Source organism: Camelus bactrianus, chromosome 22 (assembly GCF_048773025.1).
Source record: "Camelus bactrianus isolate YW-2024 breed Bactrian camel chromosome 22, ASM4877302v1, whole genome shotgun sequence".
NCBI classification, from domain to species: Eukaryota; Metazoa; Chordata; class Mammalia; order Artiodactyla; family Camelidae; genus Camelus; species Camelus bactrianus.
Genome location: NC_133560.1, coordinates 26,649,637 through 26,667,687, shown reverse-complemented (window position 1 = coordinate 26,667,687; position 18,051 = coordinate 26,649,637). Strand labels below are relative to the sequence as shown.

The 18,051-nt window shown below is 49.9% G+C and overlaps 1 protein-coding gene and 1 pseudogene across 2 annotated transcripts in view; one reads left to right on the top strand and one right to left on the bottom strand.

Moving 5' to 3' along the window:
* The first annotated feature begins 2,283 nt into the window (after window positions 1–2,283).
* LOC123611818 (U6 spliceosomal RNA) lies at window positions 2,284–2,380 on the top strand (annotated as a pseudogene).
* A 13,897-nt stretch (window positions 2,381–16,277) lies between these two features.
* Window positions 16,278–18,051, bottom strand: part of ELAVL1 (ELAV like RNA binding protein 1) — a 33,755-nt gene continuing 31,981 nt past the window's right edge. For both annotated transcript variants that reach the window (XM_074350881.1, XM_010966819.3), the window contains exon 6: window positions 16,278–17,788. In XM_074350881.1, coding sequence (XP_074206982.1) covers window positions 17,464–17,788 — 325 coding nt within the window. In that variant the 3' untranslated portion in view covers window positions 16,278–17,463. The remainder of the gene's footprint in view (window positions 17,789–18,051) is intronic.

Sequence of the window (18,051 nt, the reverse complement as noted above, 5' to 3'; positions counted from 1 at the left end):
GGAGACTGGGTAGGACTGGTCAACAGGTAGGAAGAGGACCTGGAGGGCCTTGGAGAAGGCTGGTGGAGTAAGCAGTGCTGAGTGCCACAGAGAACTCAGGCAAGGCAGCGGGTCAGAACTGTATCCATCATCCTTTGCGTTTTGCAACGTGGAGGTCCTTGGTGTGACGAGGGTTTTGGTTGAATGGTGGCTGTGGAAGCCAGGTTTCAGCGGGCTGAGATTTTTTTTTTTCATCCAGAGGAGTGCTGGAGCCAGCTCATAATGCCTGGCAAGAGCCAACTGTCAAATTTTCAGGAATTTTGGAGGCAGTTATTAAAAACAGCCATTGTTTTAAAACTAATTGTATAAACTTACAATCGATTGGATTATACTGAAACAAAGGTAGTACTCAAAACTCATCTATGTTCTGTTGATGCTACCAATCACATCTGTACGCTGGAAATACCATGTTATGTGTGCCACTGCATCTTTTACAATTTGGGGGGGGGGTTGTTTTTTAATGGAGGTATCCCTTCTCCTAGGGTTTTGTTTTGTTATTGGTTTTTTTTAATAGAGGTATTGGGGATTGAACTCAGGACCTCGTGCATGCTAAGCACGTGCCCCACTGAGCTATATCCTCCCCCCACGAATTCTGTGTTTAAGGACACCACATTCATAGCCTGAAATTGGCCATGGTGGAAATATTTACAGCATAGGAATTGACAAACACTACAGATCAGGAGCTTTCTGGTTTGTTCAGAGGGTCAGTTATTTAACCAGCACATAGAGAGAGTGAACGTGACGCCTCTGAGGAAGCTTCATGGTGCTTAGAAGGTGCAGGGATGACAGCTGGAGGGACATATGTGGTAGAGTTGAGGGTATTTTGTTTGTTTTTCCCACCTTTTTATTTTGAAAAATTTCTAAGCCATAAGAAAATGTCAAGAATAGTATAATGAAGGGAGGAGGAGGGTATGGCTAGCATGCACACTAGCCCTGGGTTCAATCACCAGTACCTCCTCTAAAAATAAATAAAGCAATAAACCTATTTACCTCCCTCCCCCCCAAAAATAAAGAAAGAACACTTACATACCCTTTCACTAGATTCATTTTGCCACATTTGCTTTAGCATTCTTTCTAGTATAGATAGAGAGAGAAGAGAGAGAGAGAGAGAGATACAAACAAATTTGTCTTGCTAAAGCATTTGGAAGAGTTGCAGGCATCAGGACACTTCCCCTTCAATACTTCAGCCTGTAGGACACAGTGCCATCGTCACAAGACATTCCTTCTCATTGATAAACTAATGAAAATTCAATCGATGAAAGTATCCTTCTTTCCCCGGTTTGATAGCTCTTTTTCCAAATCTAGCGTTCAGTCAGGTTTCACTTATTGCATTTGGTTGTCGTCTCTTTCATCCAGCAGCATCCCCCCTGATTTTTTGGTGGGGCAGGATGGGGAGTCTTTCATGACTTTGATGATTTTGGAGGCCTGTTGTCTTGGAAAAACATACCCCATTCTGAACTGACCAATTGATTTGGCAAGATTAGGCTGCAGTTTTGTCCAGAACGTTCCGATGGAAATGTCTCCTTCTTGCTGGGAAGCCCATAACATAAGCGTGTGATGCTTAGTTTGAAGGTGATGCTGAGTTTGCTGGCTAGGCTAAGGGTTTGATTGTTCTTAAGGGGAGGGAGGGAGGGTATATTTACATGCTGAGCTGCTGGGCCTTCTGAGCTGGAGGGAAGAGAATGTTGAAGAGCCGGGGAGAGGAAGAGAGAGGCCCCCCAACCCCCGTGCTCTGGGTCTGTTCCGGGAGGGACAGGGAGGGGAGAGAGCGTGACTGGGAAGTCCTGTGCTGGCCCAGGAGGGTGTCGGTCAGGGCATCGGTCCAGCCTGTGACGAGCAGGGAGAGAGCCTGCTCTGCATTCACCACCCTGGTCCCCCGTGGGGAAGGGCCAGGCAGGGGGGCGTGCAGGTGGGCAGATGCTCTTCAGAGAGCCCCACACAAGGAATTCTGAGTCTCCACCACTCTTGTCAATCTGTGAGCCCCCTGGGGACCAGGTTGCTTAGTTCAGTGCCTGGCACACAGTAGGTGCTCAATGAACATGTGTATCGACAAAAGGAATGAAAGAAAGAGCCACTGGAGAATCTTACATGAAATCTCTTGAACATGGAAGGCCTTATGTATATAGCACAGGTTTCCAGGCGGAGGATGGGCTTTTCCTGGGTGGCTGGGGTGGGAATGGGGCTAGGGTCAGCAACATCAACCCAGCTAACATTTTCTAGCCTAAAGGCAAGAAGTCTGGCTGGGTTCTTGCTGTGACAGCACATATATTAACACTGAAACAAGACAGAGAAGATTAGCCCGGCCCCTTGTGTAAGGGTGACAAGTGAGTGACGTATTTTTACAATGGGTATATAGTTGACCATACTCTACACTTGAAAACTAGTTAAGATCCTCTCTCTCTGTCTCTTTTTCTCTCCCCCCATGCCAGGAAGACAGCCCTCACCAGGGACCAGATCTGCCGGCACCTTGATCTCAGACTTCCCAGCTTCCAGAACTGTGAGAAATAAACGTCCGCTGTGTAAGCCCCTAGGAGGTGGTATTTTGCATTAGCTGCTCCAGATGACTGACTCCGTGTGCCCCGGCCTGCCCAGCGCTGGGGCATGGCAGAGTGCAGGGAACCTTCCCACCGCCACCATATGGTGAGTGTGCTTTGCAGTGGGCTGGGTGTGGCAGATGGCAAAGCCAGGAGTGACAAGGACCAAGGCAATCAGGGAGCCACCCTCTGGAGAAGCATCTGGAGAGCCGGTTCTTGGCCATGGGTTTCTGGCATCCGGCGGGAAGGCGGAGGTTCAGGGCTAAGATTATCACAGGAAGACTCTTGGTGTTATTATATACCACTCTGTAGCAGAGTACCCAAAATGTGGCGGCTTAACAGAGAGCAGAGCGGTGGTTGCCAGGGACCAGGGGTACAGGGGTGGGAGGATGCGGCGATGAGTGGGATGAGTCCGTTCCAGAGCTCTGCCCTACAGCTAGCCCAGTGCCTGCAGTTTGCCGTCCTGTACTGTGCCCTAAAAACATTTGTTAAGAGGGTAGATCTCATGTTAAGTGTTCTGCCCCTTCAAAGAGAGGTATGCAGAGAGATATGCAGAAAACTCTGGAGATGATGGACATGTTCATTACCTTGATTGTGGCGATGGGGTCACAGGTGTGTCCGCACGCATCAACTTGTATACATGAAATCTGGGCAGGTTTTGTAGATCAACTGTACCCCAATAAGGTTGTGTGTCCTCGCGCAGTGGAAGGGGCAAGGGGATCTCTCCAGGGCCTCTTTTTTAAAGGTCCTGGGGCACTTTTATAAGAAGCATCCAGAAGACATAATGGCTTAAAACAATGAATATGCATGCTCTCACACTCTCTGCGGGTCAGGCAGGAGTCCGGGTGCGACCCAGCTGTTCCTCTGGTTCAGGGTGTCTTACAAGTTTACAGCCAGGGTGTCTGGTGGGGCCACAATCTAGGCCCACCTCGGGGAAGGTTCTGCTCCAAGATCACTCACGCGGCTGTTGGCAGGATTCAGTCCCTTGACGGCTGTGGGTGAAGGGCCTCTGCTTCCCACTGATGACTGGTGGTGGCCCTCTTGGGTTGTTTGCTGTGGGGGCGACAGCAGCTTCCAATATGGCAGCCGGCCTCTGTCCGAGGGGGTGAGAGAGGCCCACCGGCAAGACAAGCCTCAGTCTTTTGTTGCCTAATCTTGGTTGTGACATCCCATCCCATTTGTTCATTAGAAGGTCTCACCAGGTCCTGCCCACACTCAAGGGGAGAGGATCAGGCAAGAGCATGAACCTAGGAGGTGGGAGTCATGGGGCCACTTTAGAGACTGCCCCCCACCTGTACTCTTTCTAAGTGTTATAGAGGTTTGATTACACAGCCTGGGGAGGGCAAGACTGGGACTCGGGGATAACGCAGGCTTTGTTAGTTACAGTTGTAGCATAGAGAACCTGGGGCAGAAAAACGACATTAGGGGAAATCTGAGACAATCTGAATCAAGTGTGGACTTCAGCTAATGTAGAATGTATAGCTTTATAATGTATCAGTATGGGCTCTTTCATTGTAACAAAAGTCCCCCATTAATCTAGGACATTACTAATAGGGGAAGTGGTGTCTGTGTCTTTTTTTTTTTTTTTTTTTTACAAATAGATGCATCATTTTAATGTATTCATCTTACTATTCTGAATTTAGGCATTAATGTAAAAAAATTAGTGATCATGTCTCTCTTTTTTTTTTAATATAAAACTTTATTTTCCAGAGCAGTTTTAGGTTCACAGCAAAATTGAGTGGAAAGTGCCAGGAGTAATGAAAAAGAATACGAAAACAAATATATGCATGTATATGGATGACTGAAATATGATGCTGGACACTTGAAATTGACACAACATTGTAAAGTGACTATACTTCAACAAAAAGAAAGAGAGAGAAAGAAAGAAAGAGAGAGAGAGAGAAAGGAAGAACAGGGAGTTCCCGTAAGCCCTCTGCCCCACCCTGCCACACACAGCCTCCCACACCACAGTCACCCTCAGTTCACAGATGACATTAGGGTTCACCCCTGGTGGTGCACACTCTGTGGGTTTGGACAAATGTTTAATGACGTGTCTCCACCATTACAGGAGTGTACAGAATAATTTCATTGCCCTAAACATCCTCTGTGCTCTGCCTGTTCATCCGTCCCGGCCCCACGGCCCCTGGAAAGACTGATCTATTCCCTGTCTCCCTAGTTTTGTCTTTTCCAGAACGTCACAGAGCTGGAAGCATACATCATGGAGCCTTTTCAGATGGGCTCCTTCCACTTAGTCATATGCACTGAAGTTCTTCCCCCATCTTCATGGCTTGATAGGTCATTTCTTTTGAGTACTGAGTAACACCCCATTGTCTGGATATATCGCGGTTTATCCATTCACCTCCTGAAGGACGTTTTGGTTGCTTCCAAGTTTTGGCATTCATGAATAAAACTGCTCTAACCATCCATGTGCAGGTTTTTGTGTGCTTATATAAGTTTTCACTTCATCTGGAGAAGTACCAAGGAGTGTGACTGCCAGATCAATTATTTCTTTTTTATACACTCAGTGTACCATAGGATGGCACTCAATTCTCACTGCAATTATGTCTCTTGTCAGTTTCTTCTCCTTTTTTTCCCCTTTTATTCTTGTATTTTATGAAGGCTATAGGTTTAATACTGCCCTCATCTCCGATTTTATTGTCATGATGGTCATCATAGCATCAGGTTCTTAATCTTTTCAACCTAAATGATATTTTTCTCTGATATTAACAGTGCCGATCAGATTTTACTGTTTAGAACAATAACAGCTGTGACTTACTGAGCTCTCAGCAGGCTAGGCAGTGTGCCAAGTACTTCACACGCTCTTTGGTGAGGCCCTTTTTGGCTGGAAGGAGCCTGGATGAAGGAGAATGTATCTAACCCCGCAGCGGAGCCTCAAAGGCAGAACTAGATCGTCCCTCTGGCCTCGTGGAAACTAGACTGGGAAGCAGGCACCTCCTTATGAAGAGGAATCTACTGTCTCCAGCCTAAGGCTGTCCCTGCTCACCTTCTCCCAGCGACCCCTCACTCGCTGTTAGGGCCAGAGTGGTGTCCCTCCAAACTCATATGCTGAAGCCTTCACCCCTAGCACCTCAGAATGTGACTGTATTTCGAGATGGGACATTTAAAGTGGTAATTAAGAGGTGGGGTGGGGTATAGCTCAGGGGTAGAGTACACACTTGGCATGCACAGGGTCCTGGGTTCAATCCCCAGCACCTCCACTTAAAAAAAAAAAAAAAAAGAAACAAGACTTTAAAGTGGTAATTAAGGCAAAACAGGGTCATTAGAATCTGACCAGTGTCCTTATAAGAGGAAGTTAGGGCACAGACACACACAGAGGGGAGGCCAGCAAGAAGACTGCCACCTATGAGCCAAGAAGAGATTCCTCAGAAGAAACTACCTTGCTGACACCTTGACCTTGGACTTCCAGCCTCCAGAACCATAAGTAAATACATTCCTGCTGTGTAAGCCGCCCAGACTACGGTCCTTTGTCAGGGCAGCCGCTGCAAATTCACACAGCAGTTCCTCTGCCTCCTCCCTGGGGCTCAGGGCCCCCGCCCACGCCGGGCTTCTGCTGCCCCCAGGCCTTCGCCATCTGGCTGCCTTCTGTCTGCCTTCTGTCTGGCCTCCTTCCCACTCCTGCCCCCCCCCCCCCATCTACCCGGCTGACTCTCTCCTCCGTCTCCTGTTCTCCTTCCCAGGAGTAAGAATAGCTGCTGGCACTGGTGGCGTGCCTCCCCTGTTCCAGACGGGGTGCCGGGCCCTTAGGGGCGGCATCCTACTTAGCTCCAGCCCACACCACTTCAAGAAGGATGCTATCATTAGCCATCTCGTACAGACAGGCCCCCAAAGCTGGCAGAGAGAGGGGAAGGAAGTTGGCCACAACTAGAGCATCAACAAAGGGAGTCTGGCTGGTCCCATCAGGGCAGAGCCTCTGACTCAGATCACCGCCCAGACCCTTGGCCTGTCCGCCAGGCGCAGGCAAGGTGATGTGGGTCCGGCAGGCATTGAATCCTCCTCTAAATCTGTGAAGTTGGCAGCACCATTCCCTGAGCGAGCGAGCAAGGGCCTCCAGAGAATAGTGAGTTAGTGGTGAATGGGGACAGAATTTCAGTTTGGGGTGATGAGAAAGTTCTGGAGATGGATGGTTGCACAATAACGTGAATGCACTGAATGTCACTGAACTGGACATTTAACAATAATTAAGATAGTAAATTTTATGTTATGTATATTTTACCACAATACAAAAATTAATAAACACACGTATTATTTTTAAAAAGAAAGATTCAGGAGTTGGGGGAGGGGGGACATGGGCAGGAGACTTCACTGTGGTTTGCATGGGGAGAAATGGGTGAGGAAGTCTAGGCAGGCTTAGGATCGGCTAGTTTAGGCGATTTCAGCAGGCTCTAGGTGTCGGGGCTGGCCCTAGGTGTCTGGCAGCTGGCCTTGGGGTGATCAGGACAGAGGAATATGGCCTCTTGGAGTGTGGAGATCTGATAAGGGAGGCAGTTAGGGGTATCAGCTCGGGATTGGCTGGTTTGCACGGGAAAGGTGCACTTTTTGGCAAGCAATTTACTCTTCCTAGGAATTAGCCAGCCCTGGGAGTCTCGCCCAGATTACCAAGGTCCCAAGATGTCAAAGCACCAGAATACAGAAGATAAGACATGGTTAATATGCAAAGACAAGGAGAGCACTGCCAAAGGGCAAAGGCAGGAAGGCTAGAGCAGTCCCGGGGGCTGGGAGTCACTGTCCCACCAGGCCAGGGCAGATTCTGAGACATGGATGGAGTGGGAGACGGGTGTCAAGGCTGGGACCCCCTCCATCCTTCCTATGCCCTCTGCCTTTGAGCCTTCTCTGGAATGGAGGGGCTGAGGGAATAGCCAGGACCAAGCCTGGGGTCTTGAGCTGACAACGCAGCCCCGCCAGGGCTCTTTGTGCCTCTGGCTTTGCTCCAGGCTTCTGGCAGGTGCAGCCGTGTCTACAGAGCCCTGCCCCACAGACCTGGGATTCCTCCTGCCCTGTCCTGCCTATGGCTTCTCAGTCCTCCTCCCCACTCTAGCCCCTCCTGGTTGGATGAAATCCCCCCAGTTCCTTGACCCCCATCTAGATTTGTCTCCTCTGCCATTCTTCACAGCAGTCAACCTGTGTGGTTATTCAGTGATGTCTGTCTTTCCCATGAGACCAGCTCTTCTCTGATATTGAAGGATCAGGTAGACCATGGTCATGCTTCTTTTAAAATGTCCAGTCTGATGTGAAGCAATATGTGGTTCGGCTGTGCGTGGCTGGTACACAGCTGGGAATATGCTAAGTGACTTAGACAGCACCCAGGTTGGCTTGGGGCCCAGGCAAGAGAACATGACAGGTCAACTGAGAAGGCACTCGGATGTCTCGACAATGTCAAAATGCTGCCCGTGTTTCTAAAGCCCTCTGCTCCTGTCCTGTGCCTGCTACTGTGGCTCAGCCTTGACCGGCATGGCATGTGCTCAATGAGGACAGGGACTGTCCTCCTGGCCTCATCTTGGTACCCTCAGAACTGGCACACTGTAGGTGGTTGTGGGTTGAATTATGTCTCCCCAAATTCATACACTGCATCCCTAACCCCTAAGACCTCAGAACATGACCTTATTGGGAAATAGGTTCATTATAGATCAGTGAAGATGAGGTCATACTGGAGTCAATGGGCCCCAAATCCAACATGACTGGTGTCCTCATTTGGACTCAGACACGCACACAGGGAGAACGCCACGTGGAGGTGGAGGCAGAAACTGGAGTCAGGCTACAGGAAGCCAAAGAACGCCGGCAATCACAGAAGCAGAGAGGGGCCTGGAACAGACTTGCGCCTCCCAGCGCTCAGAAGGAACCAACCCTGCCGACACCTTGATCTCGGATTTCTAGCCTCTAGGACTGTGAGATGATAAATTTCTGTTGTTTAAGCCACACTAGCAAACTAATACACGTCTTTAGTTAATGTCTGTCGTATGTTAGTATCTGTGCACAAGCAGACTCAATAGCCCCATGTGAGCTGGCCAGACTGGAGTGCTGGAGGGCTCCCCATGTGGGCTGAGCGCACACGATCGGGTCAGCTGATCTACCACGAACGTCAAACTTTTGGCAGCTGAAAGCCCTAAGATGATTTTTGTATTTTAATTGAAGCAAAATTCATATAACAAAAGGTGGCGGGTGGATTCAAAGGTCCTGAAAAGGAGGATGTGAGGGGGAAGGGGGAGCTTTACACACATCATCTCTTTACACTGAAAACATTTACAGATTGTATCTTCATGGGGCCAAAGGGTTCAAAAATAACTTGATAAATTTTAATTTTTTTCTTCAGTCACAAAAGGAAGTGAGTGGGATGTTTTAAGATTTTTTTTAAATTACCAAAAAAAAAAAAAAAATAGCAAAGCTTTTTGAAAAAGCATATTTCAGGTTTAGGCTTCTGCCTTTCTGTGGGTCCAGGGGCCCGACACCTCCACCATCAACAATCATCCTCCTTGCGTTATCTCTGCTCTCTGGGTGGCACTTTGATGCCTCTGTCTGGGACCCATCTCTTCCTGAGGTTCCCTTTATTCATTCACTGTTTATCTTCACCTGGAGACGCTGCCCTGCAGTCCAGTCTGTTGGCTCCTGGGGCCTCCTCCGTCAGGGAACACATATCACTGCCAGATGCCCTGTGAAAGCCTTTTGGTGGTGCTGCCCCCATCCCAGCCCAGCCCAGTCCCTATGGCCCAGGAGGGGGAGTTTACACTGAGAAGCCATGCAAGAGGCAAGGCCTCTCCTGGCAGGGGGAACAGCGTGGGCAAGGGCTTGGCATCCAAGGATCAGGGACACCTGACCCCCTTCACTGCAGGGGTAACCTCAGCATTCGAGCTCTCCACCTCCTTGACTTCTGAACAGACACACCCCACTGTTCCTTTCCTTCCTGGCAGAGGCCTGCAGGCACATGCACGCCTGCTTTCAGGGGATGCCCTGAGATTTTTGTTCAAGCCCCATGCACAGCTCTCTGAGGGGCCCCAGGTGAAGTTTTGGGCTGCCACGCACTCCGCTTGTCAAGCCAGGCATCACCATCACGCTGCTTTCCTGTTTTCCTGGGATGTGACAATTTCATGTGGGCAAAGGAGAAAGCTCACGTGCACTGGTAGGTAAAAACTGGCTTTAGTTTTAGAGCCCCCGGACCCCAGCCGGCCCTGGTGGTCCCGGAGCTCCAGGCCCTGTACAGACCTTCTGAAGACTCGCTCTGCCCTGTCCCTCTGCATTCCCCAGCGGCTAGCTGTTTGGTGTGGGTCGAGGGGTTGGGTGGTTTACACCATGGACCCACCAGGCCTCTCCACGAGGCTTCACTTGACAGAAGAGGGCATGCGTGCCTGGGCCACCAAACCGGCTCTCCTGATAACCGGCCGGCCCTATGCCCACCCCCACCTTCTGCCCTGGGTCCCTGCAACCAGAGAGGGCCCCTCAGCGGCCTGCCCCGAGCCCTGGTCGCTCTCTCCGACACCCAGCCAAGGGCTGTCTGAGTTGGTTTCCTCCAGGACCCAGGCCTTCACACCCCAAGGCCCAGATGCTGCCTGCTCGGACTCTTCAGGCCCCCCACCAAGTCCTCAACTTTGAGAAAACCCATCGGACAGAGCAAGGTCCTTGGAATGAAGGGGAAGGTGGGCTTTGAGATTCCATAGTCTAGAAGAAACCCAAAGACAACCAGAAAGCTTAACAGAGATGGAGGCAGTCACACGGGACCCCACGCCGAGGGCCCTGCCTGAGCTTGAGTTAAGCTTCTTGAAATTCTTGATACTTTATGAACCAGAAGCCCTGCAAATTCTGCCCCAGTTCTGGTGGGAGTTTAGGAGGAGCCCTGGGGCTCTCAGAGGACACCGTTTCCGGACGTCCAAATGGGGAGGAGCTGGCTGCGTGCTCACGATGCAGGGTCTCAAGAGGAATCCTCCCTTGCCAGCTCTGGGGTGACCGGAAGATCCCTGGGAGAGCTTGGGTGGTTCCAGGCCCCTGGCACGTGCCCAGCCCCTTCCCACCCCCGTGTGGTTACACAAGCCGAGTGTCCCGCCTGCAGAAGGTGTCAGGCCTCCTCCGCACCCCAACTTCCCATCCTCGGCTGAACCCCAAAGGGGACAGTTCAGAGGCACGAAACTAAGTTGCAGTCTAAATCCAGGATGCTCTATATCAAACTGGTGAAAATAAGTCACCAGCACTGAATGGTGTCTGTTTTCCAATGGCCTAAGCTTCCGCGTATCACCTGGAAATGGGTACGTGAGCAATAGTAAACCTTCCTCACTGTTCAGGAAAAATGCTCTATGAAGTGGACAGCGTGCTACTAGCGACTAGCTCTCATTTCCCACCACGACCTCCTAGCTCCTTGGAACTCCCTCCTGTTCCGCTAACGCCTTCTCAGACGCCTCTGAGGGCCCCCTACACCCAGCACTCAGCACACCTGGGAATGGGATGGGGGTGTTCGGTCTGTTCTTTTGGATCCTGGGCGGGATGAAACGTGCCACCAGCCCGCGAGAGGTGGGCAAAGCAAGGTGCTAACTTGGGAGAAATGCTCCCTGGCCAGCTTTCATTTTGCTGCAGGACTTCTGATGGCTCCCCAAAGCTTGGGGCTGCCACTTGTCAGGGCTCCTAGCCCCACGCTACCCACTGTCCTGCTCTGAGCAGGCTCCAGGCCAGGAGCAGAGGATAAGGCGCCGATTCACTGTGCCCCTACCCACCACCCCTCACTCCACAGTGAAAAACACTCTCACATCACAACTCGGTCCTTCCTATCACTGAACAGAAGCCACGCTTCTCCAGGACAACACTGGTGTCTGATTTTCTCTCTTCTCCCCCAGAAATCCTTTCCAATTGTGCTAGGAAAGTATTGAGGGCAAACAAACTCACCCAAAACCCAAAGACAAAAGGATGCAGGCATTTGGCCCTCAGAGCCTTGGCCTTGAATGGAACTGGGGAAACAGCCCCGCTGAGACAGTGTGGTGCCAAGAGCTCCCCAACCTGGCACAGGGGGCTCAGCCTCTTGGCTCCCAATTCCAGGGTAGGGGAGGATCAGAAGCCGTCCTGGGCGCCAGAGGTGGAGATGGGGGGCGGCATGGCTTTGTTGAAGCACACCCCCACTCATGGTGCTCTTAAACCTCCTGCTTCTCAGAGTGGGCCCTTGGAGCACTGGTATCACCTGGGAATTGGTCAGAAATGCAGACCCTCAAGTTCAGCCCAAAGTTGCTGTATCTGCTTTTGAACAAGGCCCCCTGGGGGAGGGGGAGGCACACTCTGGGTCTGAGAAGCCCTGCTCTGCGATGCGTGGGGCAAGGCTGACCCCCAGACCCCTTCTCCCCCGTGCACAGGTGTAGACAGTGCCTGGGGAGCTGCCTGGGGGCCCCAGAGCCCCTGCTGGAAGGCTGAGCACCCAAGGGACAGCCCTGGAGCCACCTCCTGCTGGAGCTCGGCCCTCCTCCCCCAGGTGGTGCTTGCCTGCCCCTCTAGCAGGGACATGGGCTAGTTGTTCTGAGGGAGAACACAGACCACAAGACACACACAAGAAAGAAAACCTGGTGACTTTAGGAGAGACTACAGGAGAAGCATGTCCATGGGTTTCAGTTGAGCCCAGGGGTGCAGGGACCTGGGGGCTGCTCTCTCTGCTGAGCCAAACCCAGCCTCACTCCCTGGCTGCTTGCTGGATTCATAGCAGCCATGGTTAAGTGGGACACCTACTTGATCTGTCTTCCTCTTCACAAGGATCCCATGGGGTGGGTGTTGTGGACCCCATTTCACAAATGGGGACACTGAGGCTCAGGTAGTCAGGGGCCTGCCCACGTTGCACACTAAGGAGGAGGGGCGGGAGAGCCAGGATTCAAACCTGAGACTCTGATCCTCCCGCCTCTGAGTGAGTTGGAACTCACTTCCCCTCACCCAAGGAGATGAGTGTCAGAAGACACTGGGGATGGCCACAGGCTCGGGCGTGGGGATGGAAAGGCAACACTTAGGGACAAGACAGGAAGCCCATGAGCCTTTGAGCCTGGAGAAGAGGGGCCTCTGGGTCTCCCACGGGAAGAGAGGGCAGCGTGTGAGGCTGTGGGGAGCCGATCACAGCACGTGGCCCTGCGTGGGTCAAGGCCCCGGCACGGAGCTCACTTAGGAAGAAGGAGGAGGTCCCCTGAGGCTAAATCAGCCTGGTTGGAGCTTTACTCGGCGATGGCAGCTTACGAGTTACACACCATCACCCCTACAGCACCACACTGCAACGATCCCACTTCATTTATTACCAAAATATCACAGAATTCCAGTCATCGTTAACATACAAGTGTTTAACACAAACCTGTCACCTGTGAAAAGAACTAAGTATTCAGACAATCGAGTCGTTTGGTATCGTTAATGCCCCAAACCGTTATCACTCCAGACTCCAAAAATACACTTTGAGAGCTTTGGAAACTGAATTAAAATGTCTACACAGCTATGAACAATTGTTTAATAAAACTTTTTCATGTTTCCATTACATGTAAATATATCAATTTGGCATCTCTATAAAAACTCTGAAAATGGTGCAAAAGTTTCATTCTCTTTGAGAAAGCCATTGACAAAAAATATTCACACTTCACTAAAATTTTGAAAAATGGTCTTCTTTCAAAGCTTCTTTATTAATCTGAAATCTTCTGGATTATCAAAATCTAGGTTTGCTTTTTCCTCCTAAAACACTAAAGAACATTTATTCACAAGGATAAAAAGGCAAATTGGGGAAATGGAAAACTGAGAAGGACTTTTCCCCTGAAAATAAAAAAAAAAAAACCAAAAAACAAAAAAAATTTTTTGAAAGCTAATTACATAAGCATCCTCCAAAGAACACAATGGGACCCACTTCACCGGCGGCTTTGCACAGCAGTGTCATACTTTATTGAAAACAAACCCATGTAAAAACAAAGTTAAAATGAAAAATGGTACCTGAAAAATAAATTATTTTATATAAAACAAATCAATAACTTAAAACACACTAATATACAAAACGTCTGGCCATCTACTGTACAACATGGGAACCAGTTGGTAAAGTGCCCCCCCACCCCCGAGCAAGTCACTGTAAACGAGCGTTACATGGTAAAGAGGTGGCCCCAACCACGGACAAGCCTTCTCTCCTGGTGGAAGTGAAATACAGTCTCTCGAGTTGCCGCTCAAGCCATCAGTCAGCCTACCTGAGCTCCTCGCGGTGACTGACAAGTAGTGATATATTTATTTGTTGCAAAGACCAAGCAGAAAACTGAACTTTGTCACCAAAGGGTTGTGGAAAAATACAATCATTAGAAGTCACAGGCAAACCCCAAGGTGTGGACACACGAACCCTGCCAGAGTTCGGGGATTCAGGCCCCACCGCTACCATGAGCAGGTGCCAGTCACCGGCGCCCATTCACAGAAAGCACTGGTGGCTTCAGCTGGGGCCAGGCCTGGGGCGCTGAGGGACAGCAGGAGGGGCTTCCTGAGGAGCTGCCTCAGGTCCCAGGAGGTGCCAGAGGTCCTGGGAAGATGGGAAGGGTTTCAGGTGGAGGGCTGGGGCGCGGGGGTCGGGGAAAGAGGCCCCCGGCTGCTTATTCTTATTCTCTGCTATCCAACCCACGAAGGCTGCAAAAAGCACAGAGGTCAAGCCAGGCGGAATCGGATGTGAAACAGAACAGCTGGGAGGTGTTAATTCTGACGTTCAAGGCTGAAAGCCGACAGGGGCCGGTCCATGGCCCTAGTCTGGAGGCAACCCAGGGTAAGTTATTGCCAGTAACTGTCTTTGGAGTCACCTGTCTGTCTGACCCAGCGGGGCACCCCCTTCCCTAGAGCAGCACGGTTCAGACCCTGGCCCCTGGGTTGCCAGCGCTGACACCAAGAGCGGATTCTCAAAGGTTAAGGCAGCTGCCCTTGGCAGGGGAGACTCACCTTCTGGGAATAAAGAAGGTGGAACCCACCCAGCACCACCTGCCCACAGGCTGAGAAAGCCCAGCGTTCAGCTTTTTTGGCAAGCAGGTGGCAGTAGGGGGAATCCCTGCCACAGGACGTGTGGCTGGAGGCACAGCCACTGCAGAAAACCACTGCTTGGCATGTTACATCGAAAGGCTAAAGAAAGGCAGAGCCAAGGGGTGAAAAACCGGTAACTCAATCAGAACCAGGTTCACAGATTTGGAGCCGCTTGCTGAAGGCCTATCAGGGGAAGTCACACAGGCCAAGAGAGAACGCCGTCAGAGCCTCTTTGGTATTTATGTACCAAACCAAACTTTAGATAAATTAACATCATCTACTCTTAATTCTTTTTCATCAAAATTCCCAAATAAAAGGAGAGCATTCATTTTACGAAGCACAAATACGATTGATCTATGTTTAAAAAAATTGTTTCAAACAGTTTCTTCTAGATTGTGGTTTCAGAAACTGGGATCTTCTTTTTGCAAACAAGCCTAGAGAAGATGTGATGAACTTTTTGGACACAGGCCAGCATCTGGCACTTCCCTGGACAATTATTTTTCAGGAGTAACATGTCAAAAGTAAAATACTTCCACACACTTGAAAATTAAAAGTCCCAAAGAAACACTGGGGTTTTTAGCTAGAAGGCTGCGCAGAGTGGGCACCACGTAAAACGAGCAGCTTACTGAACTGAGAAACTCCAGGCAACTTTCAAAGTTCCATCATACATACTTCCTGGTTCCTTCCCATCTGTGCCAGCATCAGGATAGTAGTATGGTTCAAATAAGAGAAGGGAGGACAGAAGCTGTGGCAGGTGCTGGCTGCGGGCCCGTCATCTCAGTCTATGCTTCCAACAGAATTCTCGACAGACGTACGACACTAGCAGGGCTGGCAGGAACGTGCGTCAGTGAGGACACTTATGGGTCACTTTTAGACCTGGGAATGTCATCTTCATTGAGAAGATGTTGGCCCGAGGCTAGCAAAACCTAAAAGGCATATTTTTCCAGGAACGCATCCCAGTCCCGGGGTGAAGAGCACTCTGGGGCAGAGCAGGGACCTTCTTTGTGTCAAATCCAGGCAAACGAGCCTTGGTTCCAGGAGAAGGCACATAAGCTGGCTTTGACTTAGCATCTGGAAAATTCTGCTGGAGGGAGGGGATCTCCCCTGGCACTCAGCCAACTTATGAGACCAGGCCTCAAGGTATGAACTTGGTTGGCCTTTTGTGAGAGAAAAATATGGCAACATCTTACATTTGGGAGGGTAATGCAAGCAGCTGGCAGCCTCTCAATGAAGTAGGAGGGAAACGGGGTGGGGACAGGCCCAGGGGCCTCTTGGGACACTGTGCTGCTCTGGTGAAGGCCACTTAAATAAATAAATAGATAGATAAATAGATAAATAATGCCACAATTCCATGACATCAGTAACTACAACTTGCCTATCGTTCCATGTTTCAGTCTCGCGTCGAGGTTAAAAGCTGCTGGTACTAAGCTATCCTGTTTTGATTCCCTCATACACTTATTATTTCTAAAAATCAGAGTGCGCTCCTGAGGAGCGGCCTGGAGACCTGGCCCTGCCCGCTGACTTCTCAGGCCTCCCTCATACTCTCTCTGCTGGCTCCCTGCTGTCAACAACACCATCTGTGACTGCACAGGCCCACGTCACAGCTCTGTCGTGAGGCAAGTACATCTGTTTCTTAAGATCTTATAAATCCTCCCTGAAGGCTGGGCCGTCTGTACCTTACCTAGCCAAAAAGAAAGAAAAGGTAAAATAAAAAACAAAACAAAATTTGAGCAAAACAAAATCAAATTTAATGGTCTTAAATGCAAAAGTAAAAACAAACAAAAAACACAAAAAAAGCAAAAGAAAATTAACAGAACAACCCAAATGTCAAGGCAGTTATGAAGAGAACTTGGAGGGTTAATCTTTAAAACTACAAATCAAAGGGTTTTTGTTGTTGTTGTTAACAGATAACTGGCAGGAAGTAAGTAACTTTTCTGCTGAGTGTTCATACGAAAGCAAAGTTTCAAAACAAAACCCGACTAAAATAGAAGAAAGTCTAGCGCTCACGAGAAGGGATGCGAGAAATACAATGCTCAAATGTTTCTGGGCATTAAAAAACAGAGCTATCTTAACGCATTCGAGCCGTGTTCAATGCTCTTGGAAACTGGAGAAATGATTGTGAACAACAGAATCTGATGTGTGGGGCACCGTGCATGCAATGTGTGGACAGAAATTCGGGAAGTCAGAGGAGCAACACATCTTCAGGCGTGCCTGGAGCTGAGATCTGACTCTGGAATACACTGGAGTTTCCCTGAAACTCTTTGGTCCGTTCCCATTGGCGCCTGGGCTTACGGGAACCCACTTGCGTCCTCTGGAGGGCCTGGCCCGGGCCCCCCACCTCGGGTCACCAAGGCAGACGGGCCACCGTTGCCAGGGCCCCTCAGCTGAGCGAGCAGGAGGCGGCAATGGGACCTGCCTGGGAAAGCAATTTCCTGTCAATCAAAGCAGAAATCGCTTAAAATGTTGAAGCAGGCGAGCAAACGCACACTCAGCATCTGTCTAACATCTTTAGTTTCCAAACTAAAACTAAAAGGTCATATCTCGTTTTGTTTATTTCTATCCAGTTGTGGAGACATCGAATGAGACGCGTGTCAGTCTCAGAAGTGAAAGCCTGCTTCAGTCTCACCACCGTCCCGAGGGACTGGTCAGGCAACGCGGTCTACTGAGACTTCTGTTTAATATATATTTTAAAGGAAATAACTTAAGAAACTTAAAATTGGTCTAACATTGTGGGATTTCAAACATTTGAACATGTCGGTTGCATCCCAGAGTATAAAAACCTTTTCACTTCTCATTTAGACTAAGACAAACACTTGTGAAAATTGGCGCAAAATGAGTTGTACACTAACAAAAAAGTTTCAACTTCTTTCACTCTTAATTATCTATTCCGTACAAAAAAAGCATGAGCGAGTTATTTGTGGGACTTGTTGGTTTTGAAGGAAACCTGTAAGATTTTGTCCCCCAGGCGGTAGCCGTTCAGACTTGCTATGGCCATTGCGGCCTCTTCATAGTTTGTCATGGTCACAAAGCCAAAGCCTTTGCACTTGTTGGTGTTGAAGTCGCGAATCACTTTCACATTGGTAACCGCACCAAAGGGGCCAAACATCTGCCAGAGGATTCCCTCATCGGCATCTTGACCAAGGTTGTAGATGAAGATGCACCAGCCCGAAGAAGCGTTGCCCGGGACATTGACACCAGAAAGCCCACTCATGTGATCTACACCCATAGGGGAGAACCTAGCAAACAGAGAGCACAGCATTCAGGTCAAGGTCAGCGGGGGCCCAGGTGAGGTGCCTGGGGCCGGCACACCCCCATCGGTCACAAGCAGGAGTTTTTTTAACTGAGAGGAATTCACTACGGTGGCGGAGGGAGGGCATGGACTCCCGGCTCACAGGGAGACACTGGCTGCCTGTAGGTGGTCAGGCCTCCACTCACTTCCCTTGGAGAGATGGCCTGTGGTGGCCTCTGACCAGCTGCTCCCTCCATCCCTCCCTGTGTG